General features: G+C 40.8%; 1 protein-coding gene across 1 annotated transcript in view; it reads right to left on the bottom strand.

Moving 5' to 3' along the window:
- Positions 1–402: 402 nt before the first annotated feature.
- The window catches only part of SUPT3H (SPT3 homolog, SAGA and STAGA complex component), a 293,285-nt gene continuing 274,173 nt past the window's right edge, over positions 403–19,514 (bottom strand). The window contains exon 12 of the mRNA XM_063330642.1: positions 403–2,213. Within this exon, the coding sequence (XP_063186712.1) occupies positions 2,172–2,213 (42 nt within the window). The 3' untranslated portion in view covers positions 403–2,171. The remainder of the gene's footprint in view (positions 2,214–19,514) is intronic.

Raw genomic sequence — 19,514 nt, 5'->3', positions numbered from 1 at the left:
TTATTATATGGGTTTGCTGGGCAAACCCAGATTTTATAAATAATTGCCTGTCAGCCTGTTCAAGATAGACAAACATACAGCAGACCAACAAAAACATGATCTGTCATATTTCTGAGAGAAATGTATGTTGAGTCTTCATTCTCTGGGACTTTAAGTAGACCAGTAAAAAATAAGTGCCAGTATTTTCCCTGCTTATGCATATTTTAAAATGTAAAAGCTGGGAGAGATACAGCTACGGAAGGAATTTTGATTCCAGTGCCCGGTGCCTGAAACGGTTTCTTCTGTCTATATCCCTGCAGATCGAAACCAAATACAATAAATGCTGGTGTCCTTTTAAAAAGGCTGGATGTTTACAGCAAGCGTATAATTTTCCGTGATTAAGGACGCCAAGAAAAATAAGAGTGATGATAAAAAGAAAAGTTTAATCATATATTTCAAGAAGCACAGATGGAACATCAGAAAACTTCCCCCCCCTCCCTCGTTTAATACACTGCGTCATACACATTACTTTTAGTCCTTTACACACAATTAATTCCAGAAAACAGAAGCGTAAGCAGGTAAAAGAAAAAAGCAATTTATGAATGGCGGCAATATTTGATGTACAAAGTTTTCACGTTTACAGTATTTTGGTTGCAAAGAGAAGAGACATTTTTCTCTTTATTTAAAATATATATATATTTTTTTTTTTTTAAAGTTTTTTGCAAGCAGGTCCAGGAAAGCAGGGCAACAAACCCACTTACAACCGACCACAAGAGCACACAGTGGGAGTAAAAATTAAGACCTCGCGTACTAAGCACAAAGGAGGACGGCTGCTCTATATGAAAGTAGTATTTTGCTGATCTCCTCTCGATTCCTCTCGATCCCTTGAGTGCTCTGTCTTAATTTGAGGGTTTAACTTAGATTTCAAGCCTGGGCTGAGGGCAGTTGAAGCAAACCCAGGGGGTTCCACAGGGACACGAGCAGTCCGTGCCTGTAGATGCTGACGACGGGCCGAAGCACGAGCCCTTTTCTCTGGTCAAGCATCATCGTGGTTTGCTCTATATTTGTACAGTTTTTATGGGAAGAACTGACTGTGTTTGCGAAGCCGGCGGAGGCTGGGGGAGCCGGGGACAGGAAGAAGCGTAGAGGGAGGGACTGAGATTTAAAAAATGAATCTGAAAACAAACAACGCGAACTAAAATATTAAAGAAAAAAAAAGGCCAAAAAGAGCCCATTTCTTCTTTAACCAAATCCAACAGTAACGCTGCCTTTGTCAACACCAGAGACAACATCTGCTCCGTGCAGCAGACGCTGAGAAAGTACAGAACGTTAAGCCTTTGCCTAGAACCACTGAGAGAGACTCAGTTATTTAACTACTTTAGGACGTATTTTTCTGAATAGGGGCCCAATCCAGTACCAAATCAGTGCACGGGCTTTCCGTGATTTCAGAGAGCGGTGGCTCAAGCCTTAGGAGATGTAAATATTGAGAATTTGGGGCTGACCACTTAGCCTGTCCTTGGGTCTGCAAAAAGACAGGGCTCCAGCTGCTGAAGCACAGTGTACCTGAACCGTGTTCTGAATATCTTTGGATCTGAACTCGCGAGGTTACCCTCATCAAAAAGCCCCTTCCTGGATTAAACTGGGTGGCCCTGCCTGAACGCTTAAAAATGAGTTGCGAGAGATCAGCGGAAAATAGTGGAAATCAGTTTGCCTTTTTGTAAAAATGACAAGGAAAGCCGATAAAACCTTTACATAACCTAAATAAACCTACGTAACCTGGTCTATCTCTGGCCCCTTCCTGCCCCATCCTGCTTTACAGAACAACATCTCTGGGAGAACACACAGCCTTCCAAACGCTTGAATGAAAAAACGACACATCATTTCAGAAAGAAGCTGACAGCAGCAAGTCCCCTGCAAACTTCAGCATTGTCTGATCCACATTCTTGTCCACCTACACCCTATCCCAAACATCCTGCCATTAATTAGCTAAATGTTCCAGCTAGTAAACAAGAATAACGATTGAGGGGGCTGGAAAAAGAGACAGAGTCAGCCAGCAGATAGTCACAACAAACCAGCCCACTCACTGGTACACGGAGACATCGGAGCTGGTATTTTTTTTCTTTCCATGGAGGGGGAAAAGAAAATCACCTTAATATAACACTGTCTTTCCTGTTGCTGCAGCCCCAGCCATACTAGCAGGCGAGAAAAGTCATCCCGTTTCTGCGGTAGGCACTCTGTCAAAGAAAGAGAAAATCTGTAATGAATTATCACATCAACTTAAACAAGGGAAGAAGGCAGAGAGAAAGGCAAGGCTTTCTTCCTGTTTTGTAGACTATTCTGGCTGCAATCTAATAGCGGGCTTAATCTGAACATTTCTGGTGGGGAAGCTATAAGCAACCGCTCTGTCTATTAAAAAATCAGTGTGGTTAACAAGTGGTTAGCGACTCTATTTCGGGAGAGCGAGAGATATGCAAAAATGTAACATCCTATTTTGTTAATTGCCTGCAAAATAGATGAGGCCAAAAATCCACCATTATGCTGAATCTGTTTGTCCTTTATAAGCACGTGTTGTCTATTCACTATGTTCAAGAATCATTTCTAACCTATCTTAATAGTCTGTAAATTACTGAATAATTACAGTTTTCCAAACTTAATTTTTAGTCTGAGTCTAAAGCTATGTAAACAGACACTGGCACAATCTCCATTCCCCCAAACCAAATTAATCTTAAAGACCCTCTGGTCAGTACAAAATAATTTGATATCCCATATACCGTAACCTGGGATCAAGTGTTTCCAATGGTAAAGCAGCCCAAGAGTTAAATAGCATTTGAGAAGAGAATTTTAAAAGATCCTGTGACACCGTCTTACTAAAATACCTTTCATGCATTTTTAACATCTCTTTCTGAATCAATATAGGAAAATATCCCTTTTTACCCCAGGCACACTGGAAACCTTATATTTTAAGGGGATATTCTCAGTTTAAAAATGTATTGCTTTTGTTGTGTGATATTAACGATATCTTCAAAAAGGAAAGTCGTTTAAATACTTTTGCTTTATTTGGTTCACCTTCAGCAGTCATTTAGTTTTGAAAAAGAAAATATAGTCATCTACTTCATTACTGTTAGTGCTCCGTCGGATTTATTTTGTACCTCTTAAGTTCAAGCACTTAGGAAGTGCCATATATAACTACCATTTTTAGTGGCTCTACCAATTTCCTAATTAACTGAAGCGAGATCGGTTTCTCCTCTCTTAAACTAGAATTAGCGGAGTATCACTACGAGCAAAGGAGAACCTCAAACAGCTTTGTATATAAATAGGATTTATACCGAACGGTAAGGAAATGGTTTCAAAAACAGCAAGCGTGTATTCAGAGAGACATTTACAGACACGGAACATGCAAAAGGAAATATGTACAAGATGTTGATTACAGCATCCTTTACATTAACACCATACCTCCATATAGAGATCTAGCAGCATATGCCACCAAAGTCAAAGAGCAGACTATTAGCTCTGGGATGTATAGCCAGTCATCAGACATGACAGTATCACCGCAAACAGAAAATAAAAAAATGAAAAAAAATAAAAATCCGAAGACTCTACACCCAAACACGAAATGCACAAAAACAGCCTAGCCAATAATTTTGAAAGGATCCAATATATTCCCACAACCACAAGCAGCAAGGCCAAGGGAGTTTGGATCTGCAGCTTGCCCAAACCATTATGGCTGGCATTTTGAAGTCGATGCAAAAGTAATGTTTTTAGCTCTTTGACCCCAATATTTTTACAGAGCTTTATAACCCACGTGACAACCTTTAACACATAAACAAAATACTCAGGGCTATTGTGCAGTTTGCTCGAAGATAAATGAACCCGAGTATAAAGCTGGATCCACATGAAAGAGAAAAGGTTGAATTTTGCGAAAGGAATTTTGGTTGCAAAGCATAGTTGGGCTTGGCTGGGCTTACCTGGGAAATAATGCAGTTTAACATTTTCCAACATGGGCAATATTATACGCTCAGTTATAGCCCTAAAAAGGTCACTTTAGAAGCAAGTTTCATAGGAGGGAGGATAACACCTTCAGAAAGTTGAACACACCCACCAGTCTATATTTAGCAATATATTATAACTAGTGTGGCTATAGTTAGGATCGAAAACTATTTCCTACTTAACTCCCTGTTTCACATACTTTAAACTTTCTGAAACATTTGCCCTTGGGCTGAAATTTCCTCTGCTTTAATCTCTGCCCGAAGTTCAATTTCTTTGGAAAGAACCAACAAAATTCCTGAAGCCATTTTTGAAGTTCACCAATAATGAAAACAAGGCATTTTTCCTTCCCAAGCCAGAGAAAGCGATTCTGATATATGCATATTTTATTACGGAATTTAGCCATAAATTGAAGCATTTTACCCAGAAACAATCTTTACCTTCAACCTCAGCTTAAAGGTAACTGTTTTGAAAATCAGTATTTCAGAGGAGAAAGTTTGATTCATCCCATTCCATAGCAAGATAACACTTTGTTCTTATTTTCATACATTGCTAGATAATAAAGGTTAACCTCCAAAATGCTTTTATGCATAGCAAAACTCTTTTACAGTCATCCCATAGTTTGGAGTTATACCATACATCTTTAAGACATATACAGCTGAATTTGTGAGACTAAAAGACGTATCTTTACATGCCAAGAACTGTGAAGAGAAGCAGCACGATGTTTTTTATAAAACTTATATGCATATGTGCCCTTGCAAGAGAGGGTTTATATGTATGTGGCAGTCATTTAATGTGGTTTGATATAACGTAAAGAGTTTGGATGACACTTTTGGGTACTTTATGCCACTTTGGCAGTATCCAATTTTATTTTTTTTAAAATATGATTATTTGTCTCAGAATTACAGATAGAGGATGATGCAGTCTCTTGATGTGGGATTAAAATGGTAAACCATAGCTGTATCCATTTTGGTGGGTACGTCTTGCTAGACCCCAGTGTCAGGAGATAACGGAAGCCCATGGTCCCTCCTGGAGCCCTTTTTGGAAAAGTGTCTACTGCATCCAAATTTTTTGTGTGCTTTCTCTAAACAATTACTGTCGACCAGCCTGTGTTTTGATTTTTCCTGCTGTGGGCTGACTTTTTGCCATGGATGAAGGTCCGTCAGCCTGTTATCGTACCCGCTATGTGCACTGGTGGTCAAGGGACCACCTTTTAGACGTGGGAAATCACCTAGCTTGGCACAAATTACACAGTGCACCTTGCCAGGATGGATTTCATGCTCTGAAAAGTTGATAGAACCTTATTTGGCCAATCTAGCTCTCACAGAAACTCTTCTTGCTCCTTGCTATCATATGACAAGATTTTGCATCCCCTTCTCCAACGTCATTAAAAGTGAAAGGAGAGATTGCTGCTACCCACAACCAGAGGCTGAGCAGGCTGGACCAAAGGGAAAGCAGAAACACGAACTTCATCTTGCCCAGTCCACTCTTGCCATTTGCTCCCATTTAGGGGAGAGGCATAAAGATTCTGCTGCTTAGTCCTCTCCTTCCCAGTCCTGACCCCAGCCCGTCTAGGCACCATGTGAAGAACCTTCTCATGGCTTCTCAGGCATCCTCTATTTGCCTTTAGTAGAGGAACCCTACCTTGAAAATGTTGCTCCTTCAAGTTATCAAAGCACATTGAATTCTGATATGAAGATCTTCTCTGGGAATGCTATCGTTATTTAATAAATGAAGGTAGGTTTTTTTCCAGCAGCCTGAAAGGAGGTACGATGAAGCAGAAAAGATGAGCCGTGTTCACTGCTGTCAGACACTTAAAAGCAAGACCATGCTTTGCCCTTAGTTTGGTGAAAGAAGGGAAAACTAACAGCTCAAAAAGGCAACCTGTAACAAAAGGCCTTGGTCAAGTAACTCCTCAAATTTCATGCAAATCGTCCATTTTCTCCTCTCTTTTTTGGTCCCATGTCTCTCCTGTACTGGTAGCCCAAGGGAGCGTGTTAAGAAGCACCACGAAGAACTGCTCCATGAAGAAGAAACTCCTGTCCCTACAGTAGGTCACATGAAATGGAGCAGTTTACTGAAGAGGTCATAGAACCAGTTTAGGGGCAGATAATCACGTGTTTATTAACACAAGATATACCGAAGCTGTGATTTACAGAAAAAAGTCCCAGCCAGACCTGAAGATGTGAGTACTCCTCAATTAGGTAACATATCAGATTAGGAAACTAAGACTTCTGAACAGGCAGCTTAGCTAGAAATGGTTTCCAGTTAATATTTTACCCTAGTGAATAATTTCACAGCTGTAGCACGACGAGAAAGAGAAGTTTTGTCAAGTGAAAGAAACAGCTGTGATTTTTGAGTGGACAGACGTTTAATTCTTTTTTGGGATAAAATTTGGAAAGTCTAGGGTAAAACATCTCCAGCGGGCATCCTAGACGCTAAAGTTTATTGGGCCAAATTCTCCTTTGGTTTAAATCTGCAGTTCTGCTTACTGAGGCACAGTGAGTACAGTAAAAGCTGAGGCACAATGTCATACCACAGGTCTGTTGTCTCGCTTAAAGATGATAAATCCTGAATTATGGGTCTGGTATAAGCAAGTTACAGAACAGCCTTTTTAAAACTTGAAGTCTCCCTTTCTTGGTGTCCTCTTGCATGTGTGTGGGCAAGTGGTTTAATTACAATGCAAAAAGTGGAATGGCAGACAGAGACATCAAAATCAAAGAGCAAGTCCTGGCTGAACTTCATTAGCAAACATAAATACAAATAGGCACATCTTGTTTGTGACATGCCACGGTCCTTCCCTCCTTTGGTAATTTTACTCTATTCTCTGATATTTGCATAAATGTAAATCGAACCATATGACTTGAACGGGCTTATGATAGGGGAATCATATGCAAAACTTCTTTTCATTAAATAATTCTCTTCATGCAGTCTTACAATGTTACTGTGAAAATCGGGGAGGACTGGATCTCAGACAGTGAAAGGCTTTATTTAAGAACAGTGGAGGGAGCCCTGCCCTTTAAATAAGAGACATTCTTGGATCAGACACTGGCTGGCAGGATGGAAAAAAGGATGTAGCATTAACTTTCATTCCATTCCAAATAACCTGGAACCCATAAAACACAAAGATTCTCTACTTTTAAATCTGCTCCTTTTCTCCCCGTGTCTTCTTTCCATTTTATTTGGGGAATGCTAACTTTGAAATTTCATTAGCCCTCCATAATATCAAACAAATCATCCTGGACAGATTCATAGCTCTTTGTACATAAAAACATCTACATTAAAACCCCTGTGATTAAAAGGTTACTCCTCTAATTTTTCCCAGCCTGCATAGACAAACCACATGCAAAGAAGTGTCAGCTTATTTAGAGATTAAAATAATAATTAGTTTAGGAGGCAAAATACAAGCAACATTGTTTAAAGAAGAAAATCCATATGTTGTTTAGAATTAGCTGCTTCTGTTTAAGTTTAGATAGATTTGTTTAGATATAAACTCTCCTTATTAAAAGTGCATACGTGTTACAAAAGAAATATAATGGGTATTTCTCTCTCCAATTTAAAACAATAGCACTGAAGGCTGTAATTCTACAAACCCATCTTTAATCAGTGGCCAAAGCACAGATGTCTGATATTACTCAGAGGGTGAGGGGACGTTTTCTGTATATAATGTCTAGGACATGGTCAATAATGAATAACAAATCCCAAATATCTATCTATGAACACCCAGGTTTAGTAGCTTATGAACTCGTAGGATGCTCTGGATGGCCTGCCACTCGGTATTCACGAAATCTCATGGATTTCATTTATGATGGGGCCAGACCAATGTGCTGAAAGTTACAGCATCCGTTTATCCATACAGTAACGGTCCCTTTGGAAGCACAACCACATCTGTGCTTAAGCTAGCCCCCAAGAAACCGCAGTTAGGTGTAAGAAACACCAACAAAACAACTTGATTCCTCAGGTCGGTTCCGGGAGTCTTCAGCCACCCAGTGAGACACCAGCGACAGCAGTGGCTTCCACACTGGGAAAGGAACCACCTTTCACAGCCACCTCCAGGAAAGTGGCCCAGATCACCAGCACACTTTACGTAGGCGACCACAAACTTCACGCGCTGATAAAAGCCCTGCCTCAGTAAACCACCCTTCAACGGCTTGTAACAAAACGCTTTCCAGCAAAGCCAGTTCTGGGCTTTGGTTTACCTTTTATCTGCCAGCGGCGTAAACTTTTTCAATAATCACATAAAACTATGTTGCTGTGTCCAAGAACAGGATATATCCAGGATCTATCATCCAAGTCTGTTAAAGAACATAGTCTAGATCTCAACTACCCAACTTTTTTATTGTTGCTCTCTGCTACTGGGAATAACAACATTCCCAAGGCTGATGGAAACGTAGGATCTCTGAAAAACAAGGACCAAATGGATTTCTCAGACACCTCATACGATACCACCAGTGGAAGGAGAACAAAATGTAGGGCTTGTACTGCTGTCCTTCAGCTCGTTTGGCCAAATTTGCGATGCTGCAGTTAACTAGAAAATGCTGTTCTCAGGGCTGGGCTGGTATTATAAGAAAGAAAAACAAGGCAAAAGGATCATGGCTTCTGTTGCAGCAAGAACTGGGGTGTGGGAGTGGGGTACCAACATCTGCCAAAAGAAAAAAAGAACAAAATTGGTAGGGAGAGAGAGAGATCATTTTAAGTTTCTCAGAGGGTACTGTAAACAGTGAAGGAAGGAAAAAATGGAACTATAAAACAATACTTGGCAGCCAGTTTTGCAAAACAAACATATTTTCGCAAAGTTCTTCCCATCACTGCCACCAACTTTAATAGGCTTTATTTGTCTGAGAGCAAGAAACCCTTTTTAATTGTCAGAGAAAAGGCGACGCTGCTTAGCACACTGATAGAAATTCCTCTTCTGAGCCCTACTTCAACCGCACACTGCTCCCCGTTCACAGTCAGAGAGAGGAATTCCTTCCCCCAGGCTGCAAATCCTGTAGCTGGGCTCCATCACCACCCTTCCCTGGACCGAGGGAGCAGGCTGTTGCTTCTCCTGCAGAGCAAGCCGAAATATGGCAAGTTGTTATTGCCGTGGGTCTAGAGGCCCACAACTGTCTGCTCATGACATGCTACTGGCAGAGCGCACAGCAGGTCTCCGTGAGGCACCAGACCTTGATGGGTACGACCTGTTGGACCCCAGCGTGGTTAACCTTATTCCCCCCACCGCGATGGAAATGGCGGCGGTTCCTGAGTATCCCTGATCTCCTCATGAGCATCGCAATTATTTCACTAACAATTTTTACCGCCTTACGTCAAACTGGTCAAAACCCTTTGAGTTGCTCAGAGGCCAACGTCTCCTCTTCTGATGTGTCTCAACTCGCTGCTTGAGCTGTACGGCAGCAATAATGCGTACGGGCAAATTTATTATGTCTGAGAAAGAAGTTAAAGCAAGAAGCCCTGAGAGGTACAAAGAGAAGGCTGTAGGTATGGTTAGATACCCAAACCTCTGGTTTATGACTCAGGGCACTGCACAGTCACAGCACTCCCATGTGAAAATATACCACTAAAACCAAAACCTCCTTCAACCTGAGAGTAATTCAGCATGAAATAATCTGGATGGCTCCCTTTCTCCAAGGATGGTGGTTTTTGGTTTTGTTTTGTTTTTTTTTTTTTTTTTTTTTTACTTTTTAAGGTTTCCTTCTACTGCTGTAGAGGCTCAGGGGTTTTTCTGTAGGAAGTGACAGAAGAGGTTAAATTCCCCCTCCGTGGCACTGCTGCTCATGGGCTCAGCATATGATTTTTAGCGAATTTATTTGGAAACAATATGGTGTGGTACAGTCGTCTGAGTACAAGGGCAGGAGCCAGGGCTGGGCTCTGCTCCCAGCTCTGACACTTACTTGCTGTGTGGCCTCAGACAAACCACTTAATGTCTCCGTGTTTCAATTTCCCCTGCCTTTGAAACAGAAATACTGTCACCCACTGAAAACCCTTCTTGAGGGTCGCTTGATTACAGAGCTAATACACGGCGTTTTGAAAACACTGTATGCTATTCCGTAATTATTATTTTCATTACATTATATCTTCCATTGTAATGACTGAAATACCAGATGTACAGAAATGCATGCTAAAATTGGCAGTTATTGGATAGGAGGAGCGGGTGTTACTTTGAAATAAATTAAATTATTTGGGCAAAACCAGACAGTTCACCTACATTCTTTTCCTGAAACGGTTGCGACTGTAATGAAAGGGAGCATCTGATGACATTTTGCAACACACTTCTCTTCCCCCACCCCCTGAAAACATCCTGTGAAGGCTCTCTGCGGAGGGCACAGCATCTCCGGTCTCCCTTTGATTCAATGAAGCATTTGCACCGGGGAAACGAGAACCCAACCGACAAGGCAGGGCAGAGAGAGTCAGTCTGTAAACAGAGGAATTTTCTCAGGCTCCGAGGCCCTTTGCTGGTGGCGGCATTCGGGTGCGGCCACTTCTAGCCACGCTCTTTACTGACGGATGCACTCCGTCTGCAGCCGGGCGCCCGCACACCGGAGCGGTGGGAGGTAAGAGGAATTAAGGTAATGCATCAGCGGTTGCCAGTGAAGGAGATGGGAAGGAAAAAAAAAAAAAAAAAAAAAAAAAAAGGCATTAAAAAAAAAAAAAGGGCAAAAGAAATATACTATTTCAATCAAAGTCTGAAATTTGTAGAAGCGGTTTTGGTCTCAATATAGAAAAAATATTTATCCAAGAAACTCCTACTCGGGTGCGAACATCCTACTTCTAGTGGGATTTTGTTTGGCAAAGTGCTGTGAAAGAGTGGAAGCTAATACAGAGCATGTCTATAAACAAATATATTTATTTAGTACAGATTGACACATTCACTAGAGTATTTCAGTGATTACACGTGTAAAACTATTTCCTATAGTGGTTTCCTTTTGTGATTCTGCTAATTTATTCAATCCACCCCATTTTCATGCATTGAATGTTATGAGCCATTTCAGCCACCCAGACTGAAATGCGCGTTTGGAGACTACACGCCTGTTTTTTCATTTCATCATCTACACATAATTATTTGGTGATATTAGGAATTTGAGCTCGAATGGAAGCCAACCAACATTTTAATAGCTTAAAAATCATACAAAATGAAGTCTGCCCTGAGGTTAATGAATAAGAGCCAAATCTTGAGGCTCTCGCTCAGTTTTTACTCACTCCTTATTCAGGCAAAAGTTGAATCAATTGTAGTTGGGCTGATTAAAAACAGAAGAACATATATTTGGACGTTTCTCTCAGGTAAAACTGAATAAATTACCCAGGATTAGGCTGCAGAATGGCATCCAATCGATCTTGCACGTGTATTTCTGCAACACGCTGGAGAAAAATTCCAAGTGCTGCAGCAGTTTAACCGGTTAAAACAATATTTTAGCAGCAGAATAAATTATTATACACTACCCAGTTTTATGACATTTATATTAGAAATAGCCCCGAATCAAAATACGTTTTTCTGGTCCCTCCTGAACTTCTGAAGACCAGGATCAAATCCAAACTTTAAAAAATGGCCCACAAAGTATGAAAGCCACATGCCATTATCGTTCAAAACAAAGCTCCATCCCTAATTTGAACTATAATCCAGGCATATATTGATACAGCTATTTGGGTTGTGATGACGGGAAGCATTTATAACTTAGGCAATTAAAGGTTATTCTTTAATTATATGCAAGATGTCCTAGTCCTTGTGCAAAGGATGCAATCTGCCTGTAAAAAACATGAAGCAGAGCAGTTAATTCCTTTGAACAGTTAACACTTTACTTGTAATTGGTGATAATCACAGGAAGATGCTCCTCCCTTAAAAAACAACCCGTTTTAGTATTGGCCAGCCATGGCAAAGTAATGACACATTTATCCCATTCAAGCCAGATCTAAGCGTGAGGATGTGGAAAAGAGAGCAGCATGAAGAACAGATTTCTTCAGTATATGCAAAGCGAATACAAGAAAGAAAAAAAAAAATAATCGCTGACGGGAATGATCTGGTCATCTGTGAACAACACCAGATCCCCTGACTCGGTCTGTGTGACAGTGGCCCTGCTCACCATCTCCCGACAGCCTGCAATTAGGGTCTCAACGCTGAAACATGCCGAGCACATTAAGAGCTCGACTGTGGGTGGCTTCATTTGTAAACGAGCAAGTGGGGAGACGTGAAGAGGGCAGTCTCCTCCACATCGCCACCCGCTCTGCAGGGCCTGCTCCTGCTGCCCCAAACCATCCCCCGGAGGCGAGTGGTCCTGGGTCTCTGCCCAGCAGTTCTTCACTCGCAGGACAGACAGACTCCTTCACGTATTTAGACAGGGGGCTAACGAGCACTAACAGGGCTAATGGCACGCTGGTCAGCATGCCAAGACTGCTCAAAGCCTTGCAGGCTCCCACAGAAGGCAGCCTCTACAGAAAAGAGCCCTTGTTGCACCTTCTACGAGCTTCTGGCGAGTTACGAGCTGCAAGGATGTACCAAGAAACTTGGGATCCCAAGGAAGGCCAGGCTTTTTTTTTACATTATACTTTTTAAAAAACATTATATTCACATTCCAACATTCATATGTTGGAAAAGCTGGTTGATGAGGCAAGATGAAAAAACATGAAGGATGGACGTCTCTAATGTATGGCTCAAGTTATCTCTAACCTTTCCAAATCTCTTTCTGTCCATCCATTCCTTACCTGCCTCATGTCTTGGCGAAATGAGCCATCCCAGAGACACCATATGGTTGCTGAGAATAGCAGAATTCCAAGTAGAATTCCAAAATGTCCTTCCTAGAATTGACTAAACATTCCTTTTGGTTGTTTCTCATTGACGGGTCTGTGGAGGGGGCAATAATATTTATGTGGTGAAGAAAATGAAATGACTAGGCGGACTCTGAACTTTCACGCTGTGCTCCCTCTCCACAGACCCACTTATACACGCTACTTGCTATGGCACACTTTACTTAAATGAAAAGTATTTTCAAATTCTAGGACAGAAGAATGCCATTAACAATATCTCGGCAATCTGACCCATCCCACTAAACTCTCTCTTCTTCAGTAGCACATCTCATCGTTTTCTTTTGCATCCAGTTTTACAGAAGACACACATTTATATGCACATCTACAAAGCTGATACTTGTCTGAAAACAAACTGGCCGGGCCACGAGATTCTTCTGGCTGATTGCCACTGTTCAGTCATTAAATAGAGGCTTACGAATAGGGAGATGGATTACCCGCTTGTAACTCCATCAAGGGCTTTTCATGATATCGCAGCCCATATTTTTTTAATAACATTGAGGAATATTTAAATCCTGTATGAAAGTTTTTTCATAAGTACTTCTTTGATGTTAGAACATTTTGATTTGTGTGCATGCTGACACCAGAACAGCTCGATTACTGCATGTTCATTTATCAAAGAGTGCAGGGTCGATCCCGTTCGGATGCGCGATTATTGCATCAAATACATAACATGCGCTAATCATGCTGACAGCAACACCCCCACTTCCGATGGCTGGAAATACAAGAGCAGTAAATAATTACTGTAAATGAAGAGATAGTTAGGTCTCATTAAAGGTTATTGTTACTACATCAATAAAAGAGTTTATACTAAAAAAGGAAGAAAGGTGGTAGGGGAGTTACTGAGCCCCAAACCTAGAACACATTGCAGTTCCTGGTCTTAAAGCTAATGGGACCCGGTGGATCCCGACTTCAGCAAAAAGCGAGTGTGTTGTCTCAGTCACGTTATTTATTGTGATGGTGTAACTCCCTTTTTCTTTGTTTCTCCTCTTCCCCCCAGCAGAATGGCTGCTGGTAAGATGGGAATGTCAGATCCAGGTTTTTGGCTCTCCAGTAGCTCTGAATTTCCTGGCTTTTGTGGACTGAAATCAGACTCTTAACGTCACTCATGTGCATTCTGTTTTGGGTAATTGACATTAATTTTTAGGTTGCATCACCGACATCAATCAGTGCTGTCCTCCGAGGACTAGAGTTAAGGGGCCACAATAAAAGGGCATGATATTGTTTCTTTTGTTTTATTTTTGGAGCACTTTTGACTACTCTATACTTTGCCAGTTGATGTTACATTCTTTCTGTGTGAGACAGTGTAAAACATTACTGCCTGTCTCGTTTAAAACAATACTTTGGTGTTACGGTAAAAGGCTCTAGAGGCTGGGACAGTCACCCCCGGTAAAAATCCAAGTTGATACCTTTTGTCTGTGTAACACTTTGAAGAAACTATGAAACAGCAACCCATTTCTTTAGAGAGAGATATGTTGCCCATTACAGATGTTTTCCATATGGGAAGTGGAAGGTCGGCCCCTTCCCCCTCCACTCATCAGTGTTCTCACATCGTAGAAGGCATCTACAAAGACAACACGGCTGTAAATGATATTGCACAGAAGCCTCCATCAGCACGTCCTGTAAATGAACAAGCTGATTTTCATTGTACAGGGCAGGAATATGCACCACTGTAGCCCATTTATGGTGGGGATTTTGACTCTTCAGCTTCCCATTTTACCAGTGTACTGCAGAAATACTCTGGGGTAAGTAGTCAAGAGAAGCCAGACTAGGCTTCAGATGCTAAACTGATGAAATGGAAAAAAACAGATTAAATTAGTAGAGATTACTGCAGATTATCATGATGCACCAGCTGGTGGGTTCAACACCATCTCCCTCAAATCCTTATGGGTGGGAAGGAAAATTCTCTCTCACACATGATCATGATTTTAAGGGGAGAAGAATCTGGGGCACCTCAATGGGGCTAAGACCTACTTTTTAGGCATTGGTACAGAGTCATATACGCAGGATCACAGGTACACCTTTGTGACAGATAGCCTTTGGGTGAAGAATTGACCTGTTGCCCCAAATTTTGTGTTACTCCTACCAATAGATAATACCAGCTACAATTAAAATGGACTTAGAAGCACAGCTGGACTCTAAAGAGAGCAGAGCTGTATTTCCACATGTTCAGCACCTGTAATGGGAATCACGTCTTCAAAAGATCTTAGAGCTCCAAAGCACCATTTTGTCATTCTTACAGTCTGGTTCCACAAAGTTCATCGCCCCAGGTGTACTCAGGATGTTTTGTCCTTTCATATATCTCAATACTTTTTTTGGATGCCGGAGCTATTCTAAGACTTGAGTCTTGACTGCAGGTGTGACTTTCTAAAAGTTCAACGTGTAATGGAGGCATTTCCTCATCTCAACCATTCCTTTCCCAAAACACATAATTATCTCAGAAGCAGTAAACTTCAGAATAAAAAAGAACACAAATAAACACAGAATTTTTGTTAAAAAATAATCCTTATTGTCTAATTCCCTAAGCTTTTGGTTTTGGACAAGACAAGGAACCGTCTGTGTTAGTTTATATCTAATTTGTAAGTGGACCATTATGTTTCTTCCTGCTAGTCAATATTGTAACATAGCTTATCTATTTTGCCATTAGTTATTATATATTATTGTATAATAATAATACATTCTCTAAAATGTCTACAACGTAAACTCTCACATTGAGATTTTGAAAGCCAACTAGTGATCTTAGCTATTTCACTCCTGGACTTTTCACCAGAAGCTATGAGGCTAAAACTTTAAGTAGGCTCAGAAATAAACCTTAAATAGTAATCTACTGAAATTTTTCTTTTCTTCTCTGCTTTTTTATTCCTATTTCCTTCTCAGTTTTCTTTTTTTCTTTGCTTTTCTTTATTCTTATTTCCTTCTCAGTTTTCTAAAGTGTGCAGCACTGACTCATTTCTTAGAATAGACAAATATTCCCCAATAACCTGAAATCTTTTCATTTTCTTCTTTTGACATATTTTCCTGTTCACCTTTCTCTGTTCCTCATGACAGCATTTTTTTCTAATTTTTTATTACCAACTCTATTCTCTTTAACCTTAATTAAATCTTTCCTTCTGTTTATCCCTGTCTTTGCCCCTCGATTCAGTTTATCCGTCCCTTGCTTACCATCCCGTTTTCCCATCTTTCCGTAAGTCATCACCCTCACCCACTCACTCAGAGATGCCCAGCATCTCTCTTCCTTTGCTGTTTTTCTTTCCAACCCTATTTCTGCAGGTTCTTGTCTCTTAATGACATCAACTCCTCTATAAAGAAGTGAAGGGCTTCTCTATCTTGATATAATTCCATCCAAAACTTACTTCACCCTCTCCCAACCAATTTTTGGCTCTACAACTCTATTAGCAGTCATTGTGGAAACTATAGAAAACTGGATCTACTGCTTATGATAGTTGTAGGACAGAAGAAGAAGGGGGCACTGGACACGCAAGAGAAATTCTGAGTTCACGTATAGGAGCAGGAAGACCATAAACGCTGATTCGGAGTAGCCAGCAGCTGGCACCCAGGGCATAGAACCCTCAAAAGCTTGAGGGAGATTTCGTGCTTCCCACAAGCTTAAATTCAGTCTTGGACATTAAATATAAATGAAGTATGTGGTTTTCTTTTTTTTTTTCTTTTTTTTTTTTTTTTCTGTAATTATTCAGTTTGCTTAATGAAAAGAAAGCAAGAGGGAGAGGAAAAAAAGGGGGCACAAGCCACCATTGTGTCAAAGAGAAGCATGTTTGTGCCTAGTCCATTGAAGAAATTGCTCAAAAGCACTTCACCTTTGTGGAAATATTCCCCCCATGAAAGGCTGGGGCTTCTGCCCCAGAAATGGTGGCCCCAAGTTTGCCCTGCCCTGAGGCTGGATGAACGCACAAGCTGCCATTTCTAGTGAGCTTCTATTTTTCCTTGATAAATTGGTGCTGCTTAATTGTTCTAATATTTCCTCCCTTTGTTTTTGGCTGTGCATGAGTCAACTGAATAAGCTGCACGGCTAAGTCCAGCAAATGCTGAGATATCACGGAGTAGAGGGTGTTTTGGGGCAATTATTTATTCCTGAGCTGTTGACGAGGTGAAGCATTGATCCTGGCCCTCTGTAGGGGAAGGAAATTCATCCACCCCCAAGGAAACAACCCCTTTTTGCTATCTTACATGTGGTACTTATGACAGGTGTTACGGAGAACAAGCCTGGGGACAACAAAATAACAAAATATAAGCACGTCCACATTGCACAATAAAACATCTTGGTTCTGAACTGGAAGAGTATATAGCAAAGACTGCTGCTGATTCAGCTTTGGCTTTTGAAGTGACCAGCCAGGGTGCCAAATGGGGTGGCATTTTTGTCTTGTGGGCAAATTTTAATCAGGCACCAGGCAGAGTCAACCAACTAATTACTCACAGGCCACTTGCCCAGTATGAAAAGGGAACAATTTTCAATCTTTGACAGATTGGATTTGAACAGGCAACACAAGTGAAAGCATCTATTGTCCATTACCCAGTCCAGCCCCCAGACATCCAATTTCTCAGTTACCATGTAGCCTGTTCAGAAAAGGTTTGTCAAGCAACAGCCTTTCTAAACAAATTACATCAAAATTCCTTACACTATGCCACATACTCAACTTGCCTTTCCAAAAAGAGCCACATAATAAGTTTCTAACAAGGACACTGCTTATTAAAGCACTCTAGATTTTCTAGGTCAAAGAGGTGAAAGACAAAGTCAAAATAACTGAAATAAAATATTCTATAAATCATGTGTATTTACTTACAAACACCAAAAAGCAAGATATGAAGAGACCTGCTGCTATACTAACCAAAATTCAGCTAACTATTTGGAATTACCATCTTCTTGATGAAAGCAAGATTTAAGGCGCCAGGGTTGGCTTTTGGTTTTCAAAACCAAACAGAGCTTAGTAGAAGCTGGATCCTTCTTTCTTTTCCCACCCCTTCCTCCAAAATGTATAAGACAGACATGGCAAAGAAATACACTGGTAATGCATGTTGTTCCTTTTTGTACAATTAAAGGCCAAAAGTAGATACCTTTTTTCACATATACACTTGCTTAGGTAACCCAGGGATCTCAACTGAGAAGTGTAAAATTTCTTAATGCATTTACAATGAGGATTTTTTTTTTTTTTTTTAAATTGCCATCCGTATCTCCGACTTCCTAGAAACATTAAGAGCCGAGATTTCTGAAAAGAACCTTGTATCATTTCAGTATAGTTTTGAGACATGCCCTTTCAGAGTGCTGCATCTTTGTATCAGGAGATAGGAAGAGAAAAACGCGTTAGCTGCAGTTTGCTTTATGAGACACCCCTTATTTTTCTGCCTCTCAAATGTGTTCAAACCCATACTTTCTGTGAAGATTAAAGCAGTTTGTCAATCTTTCAAGGAATATGCTTTGTCAAGAATACAGTTAAAAACACCTTCCATTTTCTAATTTTCCAAGTTTTTACCTGTAATGATGATTCTGCAGTGGCTGAGTGAAACTCATTGAGAATGGATGTGCACACAGTTAATAAAAGGCCGATTTTAAAAAAAAAAAAAAAAAAGAAAAAAAAACAAAGAGGGTCTAAAATGGGTGCAAAGGAGCTGCAACCTACCTTCTAGTATGGGCCATGGACCAGCCCAGTACAAGTGAAAGAGTGAAGTGGGAAGTGGTTGAGAACAGCAGTGGATGCTCTCATTCAAGAGAGACTCGGAGCAGTCTCTGTTGGTGGGCTCCACGGACCCCCAGATGTAATCCTGCCCCCACCCCACACTTCCTGGCAAAAAAAAAAAAATCAAAACAAAAAACCAAACAAAAACCAAACCCAAAACGGTTGGGGTGGGCTGTGATACCACTTGTCTTCCTTCTGGGTGAATCCAGAGGAGGAAAGGATCAGGATAAATTATAGGTCCCTGCAAAAGCTCTGTGAGTTTATGATCACGCCATCTGGAAACAGTGATAACTGCACTATTAATGGGGGCGTTACTACAGAAGATCTGCCGGGTCTATTAAAACCAGCCATGCTGTGTGCTGGCTCATGAGACATGTTTGCTCTAATTTCCTCCCTGACATTTCATTCTTAAAGCTGTCAATAACCCATTAACCTTCCTGGCACTGAAACTCTAAAATAAAGTCCTATTTCAGCTCTGATTTTGAATCTGAATTGTGATAACTGATATCAAAGGCTAAGTTTACAATACACCGTTGCCGTAATCTAAATCATGCTATGGGTGGTGGGGTTTTTTCCCTGCTTACACAAATCTCTTTGCATCATAAACCAGGATACAACAATGCTGTTACGTGATATCCCAAAGTTAATTTCTTGATTTGATGGCAGAGCAGCAAATGTTCTTTACTGGTAAGTGACAGCTTGATCCCACATTTTTCAATGGCCAGAAGTGTCGGGTAATGAGGGGGATTGCTCACATTCATACAGTTTAAAGCCAGAAGGGAAAATTAGATCATCTCGTCTGACCTCCTGTGTACCACAGACCACAGAATTTCAGCCAGTTGCCCCTATTTTGGGCCAGTAACCGGTTTAACAAAGGCATATTTTCCAGAAATTCATTGGACCTCCATTTGGAGTCATCAAGAACCAGACAATGCAGAACTTCACTTGGTAGTTTGTTCCACTGTTAATTTTCTTGTGCCTTATTTCTAACTTGGATTTCTCTGGTATTACTTTTCTACATAAACACAAGTTATAAGAACAGCAATTAGGGCTGTCTCCACAATAATG

Source organism: Chroicocephalus ridibundus, chromosome 3, assembly GCF_963924245.1.
Source record: "Chroicocephalus ridibundus chromosome 3, bChrRid1.1, whole genome shotgun sequence".
Lineage (NCBI taxonomy): Eukaryota > Metazoa > Chordata > Aves > Charadriiformes > Laridae > Chroicocephalus > Chroicocephalus ridibundus.
The sequence above is the reverse complement of the archived record's forward strand: the minus strand, read 5'-3'. Positions and strand labels throughout refer to the sequence as shown.